At 47.1% G+C, this 21,853-nt stretch overlaps 1 protein-coding gene across 3 annotated transcripts in view; it reads right to left on the reverse strand.

Annotated features, from left to right (window-relative positions):
- AGBL4 (AGBL carboxypeptidase 4) overlaps window positions 1-21,853 on the reverse strand; it is a 1,250,690-nt gene that overhangs the window by 109,922 nt on the left and 1,118,915 nt on the right. For all 3 annotated transcript variants that reach the window (XM_069477908.1, XM_069477907.1, XM_069477909.1), the window contains 2 exons: window positions 21,315-21,404; window positions 12,297-12,411 (listed from right to left, as the gene is read on the reverse strand). In XM_069477908.1, the coding sequence (XP_069334009.1) occupies window positions 12,297-12,411; window positions 21,315-21,404 (205 nt within the window). The remainder of the gene's footprint in view (window positions 1-12,296; window positions 12,412-21,314; window positions 21,405-21,853) is intronic.

Here is a 21,853-nt window from a genome sequence, read left to right on the forward strand (position 1 = left end):
TGTCCTGGTCTCTTCTTCGTTTGCCCAGTGGCGGAGCTGCAGTGTTTCCAGAGAATGTTATTCAAATGGCAAATAAATAGCTCCATCTCATGAAGGTCATCATGCCTCATCCCTGCTGCAATAATGGCAGCTAGAATGAGAGCAATGATTTCAATTCCCCTCTTTATGATTTCCTTTTCATCTCTTCTAAAGAAGGATAGTGAAAAAGGCAGCGTGGCGGCTCCAGATCAATCTTGCCCTGAGCACCATGAGGCTGTGTGCTCTTGGAAGCAGTGGCATTGACAAGCAGAGATGTATGGGGCATGCCTGCAATTGTCCCCCAAACACAGCAGTTTTTCAGCATTACCAATGAGCTGGATTGGATTAAGTATATTTGCACCAAAAGCAAAATAAATATTGCTTTATTTAATGTCACTAAAAGGTTGGGATTCAATTGCCCTTGGCCTGAGGCACCTTCCAGTTCTATTGATTGGCCAATGTCAGGATGTGAGACAATCTGTCATCAACATCTCCTACAAAATGCTCAGCAGGTGGGTCGGGCTCTGCTGGGGTGTAGATGGAGGATAGTGGGCAGTGCCCTTTGTCCCAAACACAAGGGCTAATCATAACACATCCACTCCCTGTCACCGCCACCAAGATATTTAAAAGCATTTCCCTCACTTGCTATCTTGGATCATCAGGACAAGGAGATATCTGTGATCAGGACTGTGAAGACAGAGAGTGGGATGGATAAGAACGTAGGCTTCAAAGTAGAAGGACTTGGGTTTGAATCCCAGATTTGGCACCAAGTAGCTCTGTGACCTTGGACAAATTCATCTGTCTTGCTCAAAGACCTGCAAGGGCAGAGGCTGAATCTGTTTCATTTGTCACTGAGACTGAGTCTTCAGTGCTAGCACAGTGTCTGGCACACAGCTGGTTCTCAGTTGAACTGTATGAATGAATAGAGGCTTAAAAGGGTAAAAGAATTTGTCTATGGTCCAGCAAGGACAAGTGACGGAGGCAGGACTTGAACCCAGTCTGCCCTACTAAAGCCTATGATCTTAGCCGTCATTCTACTGTCTCGAAGCAGTCCTGGGAGGCAAGTCAGAGCCCGATAGAGGGTCTGTCCCTCATGTGAGGTGAGAGGTGGATGCAACATCTTTATTTTTTAAATGGAGAAATTAGTCTCAAGTGGGAAAGATACCTTTTTGAAAATTCATAAAAGGTGCCCCTACTAGGCTGACAATTTACAAAAAGGTGTCCTTTCTGGGTGGTGACATACAAAATGCCACTTGCTTTGACCAGACTGTGGTTTGGGTGCAGAGTCACAGCCCCCAATGGCCCCTTGATCAGGAAACTTCGTGCAGTGCACATACTGCTTGTCCGTACGGGCAGTCTTAGATGCGCTGAAGGTTCATAGCAAAGCCAGGATTAACACTAGTGTTTCCTACCTCCAATGTTCATTCAGCAAGGTCGTTACCCTTTAATGGTGGCCTTTTTGGCCACCATTAAGATGGTAGGATTGGGGGAGGGGTGATCAATCACACCTGGAAAAGGGATTATCTTCAGCCCTAAGAAGTTATTCCTGGTGGACAAAGAGAAGCTTTGTTAACGTGCCTTCCCCCTTCCCATGCGGAGCACGTACTCCAGGGATTCCTCCTCGCTCCTTCCTGTCTCCTGCTCAGCAGCGTCACATACTTGGCTCAGGGGGCTTTCCAGCACTGCAACTGCAAACCATTCTTACGGCCCATCACCAACTGGAAGGTCTTGAGATTTCATAAAACCTAATCCCCGCATTGCAAAGATGGGGAAGCCGAGGCTACGAGGGCAGAAGGGGTTTGCCAAGGTCCCACAGCTGTGTAAGGGTAGAGTTGGAACTCCATTCCAAGACCAGTGGATTATTTTTTTCTATATAAAATTATATGGACAGTACTACAGATACAGATATAAGAACACTGACAAGAAGTTTACTCTTTTTTAAAAGACCTGAAGGAGGACATTTTCTAAGGGAGCACAGCACACTGCCCCTGAGGCGAGGAATTAGCTATTTCAATTTCTTAAGTGAAAAGGGGCAGAGGAAACACAAAGGGACAGAAAAGTCCTCTAGGTCTTCATAGGATCTGGGTGCTGACAAAACCCGCCCGCACCTGTTCCGAGGCTAAGGACGGCTCTGAATGGACTATGGCTCCGCTGCCACGTGTTACCTTTGCGGCCGAACTTCTCCGTGCCCTGGCCCTAATATGAAAAAGGGGAATCTGCCTACCTCAGAGTGTTGTCCTGACTAAGTGATATCATACATGTAAAATGCTGAAGATGCTGCCTAGTTTGAGATAAGTGCTGCATGCATTAGCTTGTCCTTGTGGTTTGATCTTGGTGTGACCTTCAGGATCCTCCACAATCTGGTCCCCAGTTATTCCTACACTTCTTACACTATGTTGCCTATCTTTACGCCAGGCCTATGAGCTCATTGCAAAAGGGCGCCTCTATGGACTGATGCAATTCCACCAAGTCTCAAGGTTTGTCAAGCCTGGGCTGCACCCCAGCCTCTACCTGCCCTCTTAGCTGGTGCCCTTGTGCGGTGGCAGAGACTGTACGCTGTATGTAGGCTGCAGCCCTGACCATGTGCACCAGCCATTCCAGATCACTCAGCATTGCCCAGGGATCCCTGCTCGCCCCGGGCTCAAGCAGCAAGGCTCAAAGGCTAAGCACTTGGGCTCGGAGTCAGCTCTCCGGGTTTGACTCCTGGCTCTCCTACTATTAAAGGTGGTACTTAACCTCTCTTTGTGCATCAGGCTCCTAATCTACAATGTGAGGGTAGTTCGAGATTTACCTCACAGGTTCATGAGGTTGTTGGGAGGAACCCCTCATTGCGTTTGATCCCAGTGGGGACTTTCAGTCCCTAGGGGTACAAAGAATGGCTCTTCCTTTCTACTCCCTCTCTTCCTCTTCCCAAGGTGGGGGTATAGAACGTATCTGATTGGTCAGCTCTAGAAAAGGAGCAGAACCCATTTGGGCCTGGCCCGTCCTGCCATGTATTTTTGGGATCTGGAATCCTGAAAAGGTCCCTTCTGGCCTCTCTGCCCCACGGTGAGCTTTCTGGGAGGCAGCTTACTTCCAGTTCTGCTTCTGGCTGGTGGGGAAGTTGAATTTTGGGGTGAAGTAAAAGGAGGCCACTTTTGGCCACTGACATAGGCTGTGCCTTCCAAATCCTGCTTTTATCAACAATAAAGCTACTATTTTGACATCTACCTTTCTGATCCCTGTATCTCCTTCTAAACTGTAGAAGTGGGATGAGGGTGGGAGCGGGGCTGTGACTGATTACTACTCCTACATCTCCAGTGGAAGTAATACATATAAGACACTAGAATAGTGTCTGCCAGTTTGTATAAGTACAATTAATGTTTTGTATTATTATTATTTTTGTTATTAACAGTGTTATTTACTACTATCATCCCTTTGGTTTGGAGCATGTCGCCATTCTCCTCCCCTGGCCAACTCCCACTCACCCTTCAAGACTCATCCCCATGATTCCTCCTTTGGGATGTTTTCCCTGACTTGCTCCATCCCCAGGCTCCCAGCTGGGCTAGGGGTGCCTCCTCCGTGACTTCACAGCCTGGGACCCCTGGGCCTTCCTCCACCAGCCCAGGTGTCTCCTCTCTGTACTGTGACCTCCTTAAGGGCAGGCACAGGGGCCAGCCCCGCTGACATCCCCAGTGCAGGGTACACAGTATGTGCTTGGTAAAGGGCAGGCAGAGGAAAACAGAAGAGAGAGAAGAAACAGTTTAGTCTAAAGACTTGTTAAGCAGAGGCAGACTGCCAGCAAAAGCACAGATGTGAGCCAGAGCAGGCTGGTTTAGGACAATGGAGAGAGCCCAGAAAGGCAAGAGGATCGCTGGGGGTGGGTGCAGGAAGGTGCAAGGTGGGCAGTGGGTGAGGCAGCTGAGAGGGAAGCTCAGGGCCACTGTGCAGACCTTGAATACAAGGTAGAGAGCTTAGGTTCCTTCTGATGGTCAATGAGAAGCCAATGAAGGATTTTACATAGAGAAATAGCACTATTCAAGCAGTGGTTTAGGAACTAAGACCAGAAATGATGAAGTTCTTGATTCTATCACATTGTTCTCCTCTTCCAGACTCCCCAGCCACTAATTCTGGGTTACTGGGTCCTCAGAGGCCTTCTTCACTGTAGAATCAATTATTAAAATCAACTTGCTATCAACTCTAACTTTGAAATGCTATTCAGTTGCTTGCAGGGACAGAGATGGGGAGCTGCCTCCACAGACATCTAGCCATCTGGCCTTTTTCGTGGAACCTGGCTGGGAAGCTCATTTGAATAATTGGTTTTGGCGGTGTGCACTTGTGGGTTAGACACCTGATTACACTGCCAGCCCCCATGTCCTTTCAGCCTCCGCAGAAACATCACTCAGGTTACATAAAGCAGGAGAGAGTCTTTGGGAGGCAAGGGTCCTCTGGCCCCTGCCGTCACTCTGGCTTTATCTAAACTATGTGACTCACTCACTGTGTGACCTTGAGCAAGTTACTGAGCTTCTCTGTGGCTTGGTGTCTTCTTTGCTTAAGGAGGGAGAGTGATTCCTGCTCTGTCTATGCCACAGCTTCTTATAAAGCTCTCAGGGAAGATGGGGGAGTTGTGACTTAGCAGAAATGCAAGTGGAAAAATTTAGTTAAAGATCTAGGTTGAGGTGAGCTCAATGTCAGACAGCAATGTGCATGTGGGCTGTATCAGAACAAATACGGTCCCCAGAATGAGGCTTGTGGTGGCCCTGTCCTACTCCTACTCCACTAATTAGCTCTACAAACTGAGGGAGTTACCTAATCTACCTGTGTCTCAGTTTCCTCATCTGTAAAATGAGAATAATGATACAGCTATTCTAAGAGTTAAATGAAGCAATAAATGCAAAATGCCTGCAGTAGTGCCAGGCCCAGAAGGCTCAATAGATGTTAGCTATCATCTTCATTATTGCTGTCATCATCATCACCATCATCATAATTATGTCCTTCAGGCCTGCACACCACGCCTCAAAGACAGACGATAACCAACATCTGGAGCATGTTCAGAGGACAGCAGAAGGACAGGGAGAGGCACAATGGATTTCAGATGACATATGAGCAGTTGGAAGGCTTTGGGGTTGTCCAGTCTGGAGAACGGGAGCTGGCAGTGGCGGCAGTGAGTGGGGCGTGGGAGGAGTGGGAACACACACTGTCCAAACGGCTGAAGGCGGCCACGTAAAAGATGGGCAGCACCTGAACGATCCTTTGGAGAGCAGAGGCAGAAGTCATAAGTTGGCAGGCTTAGCCCGACGGGAGGTGGACAAGCAGAGGGGCCTGGGCTGGGCGGGGCACTGAACTAGATGTCTCTCGTGCTGTGACAGGAGCACTCGGGGGACATCATTGGGGTAGGGAAGGAGGGCCAGTGTGAGGCGGGGCTGGCAGGTCTCTCGATGGGGCAATCCTTGCTGTGGATCTTTGTTTGCCATTTCTAGCTTGATGAAAAACTGTGCAGTTTTTTTTTCTGTTATAGAACAAATAGAACATTGAATTGCATTTTACATTTGCCAGAGCTGATTTTATGTTCTATTCTATTTTAGTTTAAACTGTTTTGTCCTCTGGATTTTAAGGTGGAAAACATAGTCCAGTTACAATGTGTGTATGTGTGTGTGTGTGTGTGTTGGAAATACCCTCCTTGGTGTTTCACTCTCTGTTGTGTTTAATCACATTGTGCTGTGCAAATCCTTCTTCATCTCCCCTTTGTGTCTGAGGAACTCTTGTATGTCCTCCATCTGTCAGAACCCCTCCCTTATCACCCTAGTCAGAAGGAAGCGCTTCCTGCTTCAGGAGACATTGTAACACAAGGTTAAAACTAGAGTAGCCTGGGGTTTGCCTCTGTGGCTTCATAAACCTGCTCTGACCCTTCATGTTGGGGGAACTGGAACAACAAGTTCCTTGGTACCTATGTCCTCAATTTCCTTCTCTCTATAAAATTAGGGCATCACACTATCTCCATCATAGGGCTTGTGAGGATTAAATGAGATGCTATACACAATGTACAGTGAGCAGGTACTTACACATTAGCTCGTGTTATGTCTCCAGGCCTCCACAGCATCACATCCATACTTCTAGGACAAACTCCGGGCTTCTTATTGGCAAGGGCTGTGGTCTGATTTCCTTCTGCTTCCCCAAGCAGACATCCAGCAGGCCCTCTACAAACCTTAGTTAAATTGGATTTACTGCACTGAAGCACCCTTTGCTACCTAAGGACTGCCGGGGCCCAGAGACACAGTGACGGTGAGAATCTGCAGACCGTGCAGCACCCATTTCCGCCATGGGGCTGCTGCAGCGCAGAATCATTCCTGCACCACCTATACAGGTCTGTTCCTCCCCACCCACCTCCACACTCCCAAGAAGCACTGAGGTTTTCTGAAGATGAGAAATTTCACAGCATCCTGCTATCTTTTGGGTAACTGCGTATTTTATGATGACTAATAGGCAATTACTATGGTAATATTGCAATTCAGCATGTGTGAGGTTTGGGAAATGAGAAATTATGGGTAACTACTTTGGACTCATTTCTATGGTAACAAAAAGTAATTGTCATTAAATACCAGTTATACTGAGGCTGTACCTGGTAATTATAGATTTTTATGCCTAGAAACATAAATAAAACCAATAAATTTATTCAAAGGTCTATGACTGTTTACTTATACGTGGCTCTATGGAATACACAATGACAAGCACCTAATTAAGAAATGCAAACCCAACACAGAGTTTCATATTGATACATGGAGATGGAAAGTCTGTTTTTCAAATGCAAGGCAACTTGTGCATTACGCATGCTCAGAAAATGCAGTGGGGTTCGGGTCAGGGTGGGGGCTGCCTTCTCTGCAAAGGAAGGGATGCAGAGGGGGAGGTGGCAGAGAGGGTGTGCAAATGCCGCAATATGTGTATGTGCCATGCTTTCTGCAAGACATTGAGAATTACCAACTGATTCTAGACTGATACAGCCTACCACCCCCTACCCCAGAGGCCTTCCAACTAGGAGTTGCCTTGCAGCTCCTCCGCTCTGCAATACCTGAAGTTACAATATTCGTCCCTCAGGACCCGTAGGTCCAAGATCCCCCCCGAACTCCCTGAAAATGTTCACATTACAGTCAGTAGCCATACCATTCTTTTTAAAAAATATTATGGTAAAATACACATAACAAAATTTACCATCTTAACTATTTTTGAGTGCATGGTTCAGTGGTATTAAATACATTCATAATGTTTGTTATCATCACCACCATGCATCTCCAAAACTTGTTTCATCTTGTAAAATCGAAACCCTGAATCCATTAAACAATAACTCCCCATTCTTTCTATACTTCCACCTCTGGTAACCACTCTTCTACTTTCTGCCTCTATGAATTTGACCTCCTTAAGTACAACAAATAAGTGGAATCATACAGTATTTGTCTTTTTGTGACTGGCTTATTTCACTTAGCATAATGTCCTCAAGGTTCATTCATGTTGTAGCTGTCCCATTCTTGATAGAGTCTCTTCCCACTGCTTCTTCTAAATTATAGAAGGTGCTTTTCACCTTATTTTTCTCTCTTCTAAGAAGGTAGGAGTAAAACTGAGGCCAGGGGAGAAAAGTGTCTTGTCCAAGGACAAACAAGAAAGCTTAAGAGTGTAGGGAAAGTTAGATACCCAGTTCTCTGCTCCCACCAAAGCTTGCAAAGCAAAGGCAATGTCTGGGAGTGTGGAGAGTCCCTGGATACACTGAATGGCCTGGAACATAGCTCTTCACCTTCTCAGCCTCAGTTTCCCCTTTGCTTAAATAGGCATAATAAAAACTGGCTTTCCTTTCTCAAAGGGTTGTTGTAATGATCAAATGTGGTTTTTAAGTGCTTTTAAAAGTATGATGCCCTGTACAATAACAGAGTGTGGCTGAAAATCCAGAGTCTGTTAAATTATAGCAGCAGCTCATCATGTTAAATCACAGCAGTATTCTTGGCACAACAGCACATAATTAAAACAATTGGGGTTAGGAAGCCATGCAGGTGAAGGTGAAGGGCTGCAGCCAAGTGCATCTGGCCGTAGCCACTCTACAGTGGGCATTGAAGATTCCTGCCATGGCACAATCGCTATACATTGCTGTCTAGTTCATTCAGTCATTCAGAAAATGTCTATCAAGGGCCCATTCTGTGCCTGGAATCGTGCCAGGCACTGGGGATACAGAGTACAAGGTAGACTAAGTCTTGACTTCATGGAGTTTACATCCTAAAGGTAGAGACAATCATAAAACAAGTAGTCACATCAATAGACACATGATTACAAATTATGGCAAGAGCCATGAAAGCAGAGAGCTGGGTGCTATGAAAGCAGCTCATCATGTTAAATCATAGCAGTATTTTGCCTACTATATTGCAGGCATTGGGAAGGCTTTTCTGTGAAGTGGCATTAAACCTAAAGCCTGAACTGAAAAAAAGCAGTGTAACCGGAGTTTTGTAAACAAGACAGAGTGTCTAGTTGCCCTGAGTATGTATTATATACTGTGATGGAATTGTTATCTATAGTTATATCATCTAATATAACTGTTGCAGATCACTACTGTAGAGTAGACTGCAGTTGCCATATATTGTTTCTATAAACTTTAGTATGGTCCCTACATACTCTTACCATAAACCATAGTCATACCATACGCAGTAGTCTAGTTAGTACATGTTGCTGCTCTGTAACATAAAGAGCAAGGTATAGTAGCCATCTACTACTATTAAACACAAGAGTATCCCTTCTCTGTTTTACTATAAATACAATAGTATAGGTATTACTAAATACAAACTTAGCTGATGAAATCTGGGAACTCTCCCTGACTATTCTTCCTGGATTGGTTTACATCCTTCTTTAATGTGGAGGGAGGAGGGGGAGGAGAGGAAGGAGGAGGAGGAGGAGGAGATGAAGGAATATCTTTTTATTTAGAACTTACAATGTGCCTAGCACCGTGCTTTAACTGAGTTGTCTCACAAAAGCCTCACAACTCTTTAGTATCTCCATTTACAGGTGAGAAAAATGAAGCTCAGTGAAGCCATGTAATTTACTGAGGTCATACAGCAAGTAGGTGGCAGAGCAGAACTTAAAATCCGAGCTGAATGCCACCTAAGTCTATGTTCTCAACCACTGACCCTCACTCCCTCCAAAGCCCCTGCCTTTCCTTCTCCCACTGCAGGAAACTGGCCTGCTGAACGCTCTCCAGACAGCAGAGCAGGGGCCTCGGGGCAGGCCTGTCTTCTGTTCTACTCACAGGGTCCCGTGCGTTTGGTGCTGCCGGTAGGGGGAGTGCAGGACAGCGGGGAGGAGCAGGGGTCAGTTTAGCAACACCTGCATCTCAGCCTGCTCCTCACAGGCCACGGACCTGAGGCAGATTATTTAACTCTTCTGAGGCTTAAGAGACTGCGCATTCAGAGGGAGATGTTGAAAGAATGAAAGTCAAAGAGCATAAGAGAGAGGCAGAGACCTGGCCATCTGCCTTTTGACCTGTTTCTACCAATTTGATCAGTTCTTGTGACGTTGAGTCTGTTTATTGCCATAGAATTCTAAGAATCAACCAATCTATCATCCTCCCTTCTTTCCCTCCTTCCTTCTTTCTCTCCCTCCCTCCCTCTATCTTGCCTTCCTGCCTTCCCCGTCTTCCTTTCTGCCTCCCTCCTCCCTCCCCTGCCACCTTTCCTCCTGTACTCAAGCTAATTTGAGTAGATTTTTATTATTTGCAAACAGAAAAATCTTAACAAAGTCCCTCCTTCACAGAGTTGTTGTAAGGATTAAATGAGATCAGTGCGTGACTGCTTGACAGCCATTGGGTGGGCAAGCAGAATTCTTGGAGTGGCATTTCCCAAATGTGTTTTATAAACCCTAATGCTGGTGTATGCGGGGAGTGTGGACCCCTGCCCACTTGCCTTTGGAAAACATTGAATACTATATTCCCCTCTTGAAATTCCCTGTGTTTATCAGTATATTTAAAATTCTAAAAAGTCTTATTGTAAAAGGACATGTTTAACTTTGCTTAACTCTATGTTTCCCAAACTTATTTGAACTATGAATTCTTTTTTCCTCTATCATGTATCGGCAAGTCCTGCCAAACCGTGGAAAGACTGCTGTAGAGAGTAGTGTCACTCTGGGAGGGGCTGGCCTAGGGGACCTCTAAGGCACCTTGAAGCTCTCAATTCTGAGTCTTTATTATTATTTTTTATATTCTCCAAAACTTTAGTAATGAATTCTCATGGCTGATAAGCTCTCTGTTGCACTCAGGGCTGTTTTAGCAACAGGATTAATGCCTGTAGTTAGAGACGTTCTCCAACTCTAATAATGAGAATCATATAGTCTCACTAGGAGAATGTTGGGGGTTGAAACTTCAGTATGAAACCATTTCTGAGGCTTGGAGCTCTTTTATCCTGAAGTCCTCAAATCACAAAATCTGGAGCTTGAAGACATGCAGGCAGCATCCAGTCCCCCATCACCACCCTGCTGGCCATCTGAAGCCCAGAGAAGGGAGGCATTTTGGCCAAGGTCACAGACCTCTTTTGAGCTAGTCATTCCCTGGACAGCAGATGATGACATAGATAAGTGTGTGGAGTGGCAGTATCAACCTCTCTGACCACAGCTGCTCTTGTAATTAAACAGAAATGTTAACATAAATCAAATGGTCTTTCCCCCATCATTATCACTAACAGTGCATTCTGTCCAGGGAAGGTGAAAAACATTGCTCTCAGGCCTGCAACAAGCCATAAAGCCTGCAAATGCTAATGAACCATCACTTCAGCCAATTAAAAATGGAAGCAGAATTGTCTTTAATGAAAGCTTCATGCATCCATGGACTCTGTTTAACTCATACTCAGGGGTACCAGGAAGCCCCTCTGGATGCAATTGCCATGCTCTTGAAAAGCGGTAAACCAACTCTGAGTAAAATGAGCCTTCCAGGGTATCAGGAGATCTGGTTCTCTGAGCTCAGCCACTGACCTAGGGTTAAGTCCCATCTCATCTCTGGGCCTCAGTTTCTTCATCAATAAAGTCATTCCTCACATTCTCTCATATCCATCAAACACTTTTTGAGCATCTACTATGTGCTGTCCCTGCTGCTAGACACTAGGGACACAAAGACCATTAAGCTTCAATCCCTGCCCTCCAGTGGCTTTAAGTCTAATGGGGGCCATGCAATAGGATTAGACTTGTTTGATAACTATGCTGGTGGGAGCTCAGAGAAGGGAGTGGTCAATTCTTTTGAGGGTTTGGGAGAATGTTTCTCAGAAGAAGGGACACGAGCTAAGCTGCAAAAAGAGTTACTGAGATGGGGAAGGAATGAGGAAATGCTGGGCAAAGGGCAGCCTGTATGAAGGTAAGGGACCAGGAACCAACAAGGCATGTCTGAGGAACTAGGCTTTGCTCAGAGTAGCTACAGCAACAGTTCTAGGAGGGGAGGGTGAGACGTGAGGCCGGATGGTGGACAGACAGGCACCAGATTGTGCAAAGCCTTGCAAGCAAAGCTAGGAAGGGTGGATGTTATCTTGAAAGTTGTGGGCCTGATCAGCTCTAAAGCTGTATAATTTGAGCAGTGAAGTTAGACAGTCCATGATTTACTGGCTGTGTGACTTTGGGCAAGTCACTTCCCTTAACTGTGAAATAAGGACAATAACACTATCTATCTCAAAAGATTCAGTGTTCTTTTGGCAGATAAGCTTCTGGTGGTAGAATCTTAGTCTATAAATTATGGTGCCAATACAGGAGAAAGGAAGTTCAAGATGTGAGTGCATGACTGAGTGTGGGGCCAGCTGGTATGTCCACACCAAAGAGAAACGCTGGGATGCCACTCTCTATTAATGATCTCCAAGAAGAAGCACAGCAACAAAACAGAAATCATTACAACCACCATATGATATTCTGCAAAGCCTATTCCTCCCACCGTTTCTTCTGATGCTCACAACAGCCCTGCCAGGTAATTATTGTCTCCATTATGCAAGAGAAACTGAGGATCAGAGAGGGAAAGTGAATTCCCCAAGGCTACACAGAAAGTAGGTGCCAAAACTGATACTAGGTCTCCCGATTCCTGGTCCAGCGAACTGTCCAGAAAACCCCAGCAAGTGTCCTCAGGTGGCCATGCATGAAACTGCCCAGGCTCATTAACCACATTCTTAAGAGCCAGGGTAAAACTTCCTCTAATGAACTCATAGGTAGCTTAAAAATTCTTCCTCAAAAAATATCCTATATTTCTTCTTGCTTCTATACCACCATCCTGTGACTACCTGCTTCCAAGCATTCTCCCAATCTCTCACCTGTAATTGCCCAGATAGACGCCATCAGGGTTGAGCATCGGTGCAATCTTGAAGACCAGGTGTTCCCGTAGGACGCGGGCAATGGGATGCTGGCTTATGAGGAAGTCAATGATCCCTAGGGAAAGAGAAGAATCCAGTTTAACCTCAAAGTGTTTCAAGGAGGGAGCACATTTTTCTCAGCTTTGAAAACAATAAGAGGTCAGTGGGTGACTTTGGGCCTGTGTTGTTATTGGCTACTGTGGATACGTGGCTGTGGTCTAGGTGTTATTCAGTGAATTTTACAAATACATCTGTTTCCAAGAGACAGGCAGCTCAAGACATAACATGGAAGCCCACGGGCAGGAGGGAGAGGGCATTTCCTGCTGTAGAGAGCTGAGAGAGCTTCCAAGAAGATGGCATTTGAGCTGTGCCTCAGACGGTCCATGAGGTTTCCACAGACAGATTGGGGAGAGAGAGTAGCTTAAGAGACGGTCTCTAGTGGACACACTGTTAGCTGAACATTGACACCAGATCTGATGATCATAGTGTCAAGGACGTTAGGGATCTAAATCCTTATGTTGCTGTGACCAAGAAGCAGAGAGGAGAAGGGATTTGACCAAAGACATATGAGGAGACGGAGGTTTCTTTAATGTGCTCCAAATCTTCTCCTTTCCCCACTTTGAGGGTCCTCTGTCCCAGGATTCCAGGGCTGACTGCCCTCCCTGCTTCTCACTGGCACTAAAACCACCCTGACCCCAGGTGACCAAATTTAGAAAAGTTGAATTCTCCATGACCTTCTTCCCACTGCCAGGCAGTCCCCATGCCCCTTCCTTGAGTTGAACAAATCTGCCCCTCTTCTCCATCCCTCTGCCTGTCTTCTGATCCAGGCCACCATCACACCGGACCTGGGTGACAGCCACCACCTGCGGGATGTGCCCTCTTCACTATATCCAGAAGGATCTGACCCTGTCACTCCCTCCTTGATATCCTTCTGGGGATGCCTGGCATCTACTGATGGGAGGGGGTGAGAAAACAAACAGCTCTGAGCCCTTGTCTCCCCACCCCTTATCTTCTCTACATTTCTACTTCTTCATCAGAGATCTGAAAAAAGGGGCAAAATGGCGCTCTAGCACTCTGTGAAATCACTATGATGCCAGAAAGTGACAGGAGAATGCAAAACCCTCCCCAAATGCAGAAGGGAAACCCCTTTCCTAATGGAGAGAGCAAGAAAGGCATCAAGAAGAAAGCTTTTGAGTTTGGCCCCAACAGAAAGTCAGATTCCGACAGATGGAGGAGGAAGGAGCAGGGAAACTAAGAAGAGCCCACGTGGGACTGGCAGGTGCTTAGCTCTTGGAATGGTAACCTGCTGCAGAGCACGTTCCAGTGCTGCTGTGACCAGGGGGGGACACGTCAGGCTTTTCATTACGCCAGGGCTGAGAACCCATCGGCAGCCGCAAGCCAGTTGGACATCATTTACTTCTCAGCTGACGCGGCAGTGGACCAGATGCCCTAATTTATTTGTTGGTCCTCATATTAAAGCCACAGTTTGCCAGTAAACAGGCAGGGTAATGATGCCAGGCACCCTTGTTAGGGGCTAATAATTGCTTAATCTGTCCACTAATTGACCCCGGCTCCCGGGGCCGCACTCCATCAAGGAGCCAGCCTGCACTCGGGGCCTGGCCACGCTGCCTCAGAGAATGGCTTCTGGAAATGGAGTATCTCATTGTGATCCATCCTCCTTCACAGATGAGCAGATTAATTGGGCTGCCAATTAGCCGGCTAATAAAAGAATGAAAGAAAACAAAGCCAGACCAGAGGCTGCAGATGCCCAGCGCTCCCTCTCCCAGGGTGGGTGTGGGGCGAGGGGAGGGAGGTGTTAGATCCATCGCTTGGCTTGAGGTCAGACACGATTCAGCAGGAATTGTTCCCACTGATCAGGAAATTGGGAGAAGATCTTTCCTTTTTTTTTTTTTTTTTTGGTGGTGGGGGAGGGTGGTAAGTGGAGAAGAGTGTGAGGAAGAAAGTGGGAGAAGTAAGAGTGGAGAGGAAATGCTGTGCCTGGCCACGGGCCAGATCACTGTAGGGACCAAGGGAGCAGATGGGCTTGGGGACTGCATTCGAGTCTGAGCTGATTGTTCGCTGGAGAAGTTACTCATGAGCTTTCTCTGACCAGTTTTCTTGGTACAGGGATGATAATACCTAATCTGGAAGACGGCTGTGTGACTGGGCTAGAGATCCTTTTTAGCGGCCTGACGCAGCACCTGAAAATTGTGACATGCTCCAGTAAACTCACTTAGATCAAAGGTTGAAAGGCGATGGGTAGTGAAAAACAGGATTAACTTTGAAGGAGTCCTGGTCTGCGAAGTTTGCCAATGATGGAATTTGGGGATAAGGAGGCTGAACCGGAGAAGCCGCCAAATCAGACAAGAACCTGCGTTCCAGTTTGGGCTCAGTTACGGGGTGACCTGTAGAAAGCCCTGGGTCTACTCTCACCTTTCAGATTAGGAGAAAAAAACTAAATAATCCACAAAGATGCATTCCACATTGACTTCCTATGATTCCATCTATATTATTTCTCTCCCACAAAGTGGAAGAATCCTAATCTGTCAAATGAGGAGACGAATCTCCCTCCTGCTCGGAGACACCTTCACTCCCCTAGAGATCAGTCTTTGTTGTTCCTTCTGTAAACAATTTGACAGGTCCTTCCCTTTAATCAGAAAGGTGGAAGAAAGCAGGATGGCAGGAAGGCTGGAAGCTGGAGAAGCTGGAGGAGAAGAAGGAAGGTGGTAGAGGGTTTGAAATTAAAGCTGAGCAGCAGAGATCACTGCCCTGGGCCTGGCCAGGCAAACCACAACTGAACCTCATATTCATTGTTGTTTTACCTCCCAGAATCTTTGGTTTAGGGCTGAGCACACAGCAGGTGCTTAATAAATGCATATTGATGAATCAGTCCCAAGAATTCATGTAACATTAACGAAGTGTGAGGTTAATTACACTGATAATCACTCACTCCACAAGCATTCCTTGGCACACCAAGGCTGGGTGTTCTAAGATGCCTAAGACGGTCCTGCCCCAAGGGGTGCGTGGTAAGAAAGCAACTCCCCACTGACCAGCAAAGGCTCTGATGAGAGCAGCACAGAGCTGTGAGAACCCGGGGGGATCTGGGGTCCAGAAGGGGTCCTGGAAAATGGACGGGTTTTTTCAGCTGGACCAGCAAGTACCTGTTCACCTCTCCCACTCACCTCTCACCACCCCTCCCTTCTCCTTGCCTACAGGCAAACCAAGAAGAGCGAAGATTGGATCGGTGCATGAATACACTTACTATGCGCCACTCTGCTTCTATCAACTCATTTAAATCCTCACAATAACCCAAAAGTCGTTATTATTCTCCCCTTTTTAACTGATGAGGAAGCTGAGGACCTGGGAGGTGAAGGCCACACAGCAAACGAATGAATGAATGAGAGCAGTCAGACCCAGTTTCAGAGCCTGTGCTTTTAACTGCAAAGCCCTCACCCTTGAATTGAAAAGCCTTCCCTTACCAATAGGTTGTCTTCTTTTCTTGCCTCCAACCCTTGATGTAGGAATTCTGCAGCCTGGACCCCTCCTGGCACCCCTTTCATCTGGCTCATTCTGCTCGTACTTTAAGCAAGACGGTTCTGCTAGGCCCGGAGTGTGACCTGCATGACAGCAGCCACTCTAGGCCCTCCCTGATCCGGCACCAGGCCCCTCTCTGTCCCCAGCTGAGTCCAAGGGCCTCAGATTATGGATTCAGAGGGAATCTGGCCCAGAAGAGCCTGAAGCTCACAGAGTGTAAGTCCTCACCCTGCTGCCCCAGCTCTGCCCACTTCACAGATGACGAGACAGGAGCCCAGGGAAGTGAAAGGCCTCATCACAAGCCCTCAGTGGGCCTAGCGTTTCACCTGTCCTGGGAGGCTGCCGGGACAGAGAAAGCAGAAAAGAGGAAGAAGAGGTGGGGAATGGGGGTGGGAGGAAAGTGGAGTGGGGGCGGGGACAAAAGTCATCACTTTAGTGAAAGGAAATATGAGGTTGTGCTTGGTCCTGGTGGCTGGTGATATTGGTGGTTGAGAGAGCAAGGTGTGTGTCTATGTGTGTATGTGTGTGTGCCTGTGTGTGTGTGTGCACATGTGCATTTTCTCCTCCCTCTACCTCCTACTCCCACAAAATAACCCTGAGGAGGGAGCTCCCTGGGAGGGCCGCTGTTTGTCTCCACAGTCTGGGCCCTGGTGGGCACCTGGCCTGTAGCGGCAGGGCTCAGGCTGGATCTAGTCCCCACTCCACCACTAACTTGCCAGGTGACATTCAGTGAGTGAGTCCCTGGACTTTTCTGAAAAGTAGGGCTGGGAGTGCCCAGGGACCTGGCGGGATTTGCGTGCAGAGCAAAGGTGGAGAGGGGACGTGAGCAGGATCGGGCACCGCCCGCGCCCCCGACACACACCGTCTCATTTCACCCTCACAGCAGCCCCTTGGAGGAAGACATCGCCGCCCCCCGTTCCGCAGGTGAGGAAACAGGCTCTGAGTGTCAGGGACTCGCCAAAGGGCCGCCAGGGAGGTGGAAGTGGGACGACTCAGCCCAGGCCTGTCGAACCCCAGAGCTGCAGCTTTGCCCTCCAGCGCGTGGCTGCCTTCCCACCGCCGCACCCTCTGGGTGAGGGTTTAATTAACAGTGGTAAAGGGTATGAGGAAGACAAAGTGCTCCGTGATGGAAATGTTCCGTGAGAGTTATCCCAACAGCCCAGTGAAAGAGCGTTTACTCAACCAACAGTCAGAGGCCGAGGTCCAGGTCGGCTCTGACGCTTCAGGCGAGCAGGGCTCAGCCAGGGCTCTCTCGGGAAGGCGGCGGGGAAGAGCGCGGGCACCGGCCCTGCAGCCGCACGCCGGGGTTTGGGCCACAGTGAGGATTAGAGGAACCGATGTGAAGCGCCTCATGGATGACCTGGCACCTGCAATGTGCTCCATTAGTGCCGGCCCCTCCCCTTACTGCTAGCACTTATTTAGTGCTTTCTGTATTCCAGACACCATCCTGAATGTTTTATGGATATTAACTCCTTCAGTCTTCACAACCACCTTTTGAGATAAAGGAACTAGGCACAGAGAGGTTATGTGACTTTCCCAAGGTCACACTGCAACATCTGAAGAGCTGGGATTCAACCCCAGGCTGCTCCAGAGACCTTGCTCTCACACAGCCTGCCACGGGGCCACACGGGAGCTCCTCTGACCTTGCACATGGTGGCTGGGGAGTGAGGATAGTTCGGCCTCAGAGGTCATGAGCGGGGTTTGAGGCAGCAGAGGGGTGACCTACAGTCAGCTGTCCCCCCAGCAAGCAGAGTCTTGAGGAAACCCAAGCCCTGCTACCCTTACTGCCACCCCTTCCAGAGCTGCGTGGCAACAGGACTTCACTCCGCTCCCAGCAGCAGGTGCATCAACAGCTCGGCGGCGAGAACCGTGGTCCCAGCCAGATGTGCACAGCCAGGGCTCACACGCCTGTTCTGCGCTCAAGGTCACTGAGGCAGTTAATGGGGAAGAGTTAACGGAACCAAAGGTGTCTCAGTCATCATCTCTCCAGGCCTCAGGCCTGCCTGCCATCCTTAGAACGGGGTGGGCTGGGGAGGAGGACCAAGCCGAGGGCTACGACTGGGGAAGTAATGCCAGCTGCACCCTGTGGGGCTGTGATCTGGGCTGTCCCTGTGTGACAGACAGGCCCTCAGGTAAGACTGTGCCTCAGTCCCTGAATGGTAAAGTGGGGTCATGATGCCTGTCTTGTGCTGCCTCGAGGAAGGATGAATCGTGTGTGTCAAGGGACAAATACATTGGCAGGACAAGAGGAGGAACTGGATTGGGGAGATGGGCTCCAAAGCCACATCCGCCATGCATTAGCTGTTTGACTTTGGGTAAGCCGTTTTACTTCCCCGACTCCACATCCACATCTGTGAAATGCACATTAATTGCCGCGGGTAATCAGAACTCTCAGTTTGTCCAGGTACAAAGCTTGGCCTTCTAGCATTTCCCATTCCTGAGTGGGACAGGGGAGCAGGTACAGGCTTGGGGGTTGGCTGGACCCAGATTCAAAGCCCCCTCTGCTATCAACTGGCTGTGTGACCTTGAGGCTCCTCTTCCTGAACTCAACACAGCATTTGTTCCTCACCACAGCCCCGTAAGACGAACAAGATAACCCCATCTTACAGATGTGGAAAATGACAGTTGGAGACCCGGCCCTGGACCTTAAATGGCTCATGCTTCAAAGAGAGAAAACAAATATAAATCAAATATGCTATAACAAATGAGGGCAATAAAGATGATGGCCATCTTTAGATCCACAATGTAGGCACAAGGCAGGGGCAGGAGGGAGTGGGCCAGGGAGGCCCACAGTGGGGACACTCAAAATGAGCCTTGGGAGATGGGCGCAGGGCCTCTTAGGCAGAGGGAGCAGCAGGTGCAAAGACCCTGCCCTAAGAGAAGACCACCCATTCAGGAATTAAGCTGTGTGGGGCTGAGGTGTACTGAGGTTAAGGTCAGAGAACTGGTGAGAGCCAGATCATGGAGGACTGCGAATGTCAGACCAAGGAGTTTGGAGTTTGTCTTGAGAAGCCAGCGGGCAGGCATTGAAGGGCTTTGTCAGGGAGGAAACATTCATTGAAAACCTATAGGACAGCATTGAGTGTATTAACTCAGCACCATCCCAAGGTTCCTTTTCAGAAAACAGGGTCAACAGAGACAGCCCTTGAGATTCACTCAACCTCTGGGTGCCTCAGTCCTCATCTGCAAAATGGGATGGTGGCCTTGCCCTGCTCTACTGCCCACAGGAGAGGTGTGCACGGGGGTTAGGCTCCCAGAGGTGAAGGTATTGCTGGTAAGGATATTGGCTTTTACAAACAAGGACAAAGCAGTTACATCCAATCAGCTGGGGGAACAGATCTGCTGCCAAGTTTAGTAACTGACAGATGGCTGCAAGTAAAGGGGTTGGTAAACCCAGGAGGGACCTGGGAGAGGTTATTGCAAGGACAATGCTGGGGAGGAAGACAGCCAGGGTGACAATGCTAAGGAGTCGGCTACAGTGATCGGAGGCCCAGCCATGCCTCTCACAAACCGCTTGGCTTTGGGCAAGTCACTTCCTCTCCCTGCAACTCAATCTCCTCATCTGAAAAAAACAGGGAGGCAATTGTGCCTAATCACAGCATTGTAAGAATGTGAACTCTGAAAATAAAACCCAGTTTATTTGCACAGCACTTGATAGTTTACAGAGCAGATTACCTGCTTCATCTTCTCACATCCCCATGGAGGAGGTGACATCTGTTGAGTGCCTGCTGTGTGCCAGGCACAGGACTGGGTATGTTGTTTACATTCCTCTCATGCCAGCTCCATAACAGCCCTCCTAGGTAGTATTGTTATCCTAATGTCACATGTGAGGAAACTGAAGTCACACTGCTGGGGAGTGGCACAGCCAATATTTGACCTCAGGATTATCTGATTCCCAATGTCCAGACACTTCCACGGCAGCATGCTGCCTCTCTCAACTTCTGTGACATCCACAGGGTATTGCGTACATATCCCTTGGACCTCATGCTCACTTTGGGATTAAAATGAGATTAATTACTTAACTTCTCCAAACTTCATTTTGCTCATATGTAAAATACAGTTAACAGTTAGTTAATCTTAGTTCTTGTGACATAGAAAATCAATATAATTAAATACATCAAATTAATAATAATTAATTAAAATACGTAAAGTGCTTGGAAGAGTGCTTGGCACATACATAATATCATATGTCTTATGTGTAATATACCCACTAGCTAAGTAAAAATGAAAAATTTTTGGCAACAATTGCTAGTGTCAGTGTAAAGTTGTATGTTTTGGAGAGAAATTTGGCAATACCTAGTAAAGGAGAAGACACACATATCCCCAGACACAGCAATTACATTCTTAGGTTATACACCCTAGAACAGTATTTGCACGTGTGCACATGGCAACATGTGTAAGAATGTTTGTAGCAGCATTATTTGCAAGAAAAAATACTGTAAGCAACTTAATTATCTATCATCAGGAAAACAGAGAAGTAAGTTGAGCTATAGACAGACAAGAATACAACGCAATGGTGAAAGGCAGGTGAAGCTACGCTATACTCAGTAACCTGTGTCCTGGGTGGGAAGCAAGTCTCAAGGCACACAGAATGACACCATTTGTATAAAGTCCAAAAACATGCAAAATTGAAAAATACATTTGGGATGCTTACATACATAGTAAAACTATTAAGAAGGATAAAGAGTGACAAACACAAAATTCAAGCTGATGGTTATCTGTGGGGGGAGGTCGGAAGGAGGACAAAACTAAAAGAAATCGATAATACTATGCTTCTTACCTGGACATTCATTCTATTATTATTTATATGTTATTTATTAAACATATCTATATTGCTGATGATAGCTGACTAATTAAATATACATTTGTATGATTAAACATTTAATAATAAATAAAAACATAATTATAAGGAGAGACACTTGAACAGAGAAATTTTGTCTTATTTACCTCTGGTTGTCTAATGCCAAGCACGCTCCCTTGCTTATGGTAGGTATTTCTAAAGTTGTTTGTTAAGTGAATGATTTAATGAATGAGTGAACAGGCAATTTTCAGTCCTTACCTCCCATTTCCCAGCCCTTCTACCAATATACACATTCACTGGGGCCCAGATTTCTAGCTATTGTAAACCACTGGAGACAAGTAAAACTAGGAAGTGTAGATGACTCTATTTGGCTCATGCTCAGTATAGCACTGAGAACTTCATTCAGCCCTACATATTCATTTATCCATCCATTCATTCACCCATTCATCCATACCTACATCTAGTCAATACACGTTTATTGAAATAAAACCTAATGGAAATCAGGTGTAACCTTTCAAAAGGATGAGGTAAATTCCCATCTGAGATAATAACTCTGCATGTGACCACACTGTCCCAGAGATATCACAGTGCCCCAGTTGAGGGGGGGGGTAGGTACAGGATACCCATGAGATCCTGCAACTCACCTTGGCACACAAATGAAGAGGGTGTTTCCCCTGGGTGGACTCGTCCTGTGATGAATACCACCTTCTGCTCTGCCCCTTCCCGGAGATTGTCTGTAAGATAAAATGGAGAAAGGTGGCTAAGGAGGGCGAGGAAAGCTGAGACTAGGGGTTGGTGTGTGGGAGGGAGCCCTACAGGGAATGGGCTGGGTGCTTTACCTTTATCTGTTCAATTGTTGGGTTAGAACCATTAAGGCCCAGCCTTTGCTAACTAATTAAATTATGTCCCAATATTTGATACCCAATATTAAAAGATTATATTCCCTTTCTTTGGTGCAACTGATCATATTCATATTGTATTAATATGTAATATTTACAATCATCTGAGAAAGCCACATGAGTGAAGTTGAATCTCAGATCCGCTGACCATGACCCTAAGCAAGTTGTGTATCCTTTCTAAGTCTCAATTTTCTAATCTATAAATGAAGATAATAATACCTACTTCATAGGATTGTTGTGATGATTAAACAAGCTTACACATTGCATAGTACACAGTATACATT

The sequence above is a fragment of the Eulemur rufifrons genome, chromosome 8, assembly GCF_041146395.1.
Source record: "Eulemur rufifrons isolate Redbay chromosome 8, OSU_ERuf_1, whole genome shotgun sequence".
Lineage (NCBI taxonomy): Eukaryota > Metazoa > Chordata > Mammalia > Primates > Lemuridae > Eulemur > Eulemur rufifrons.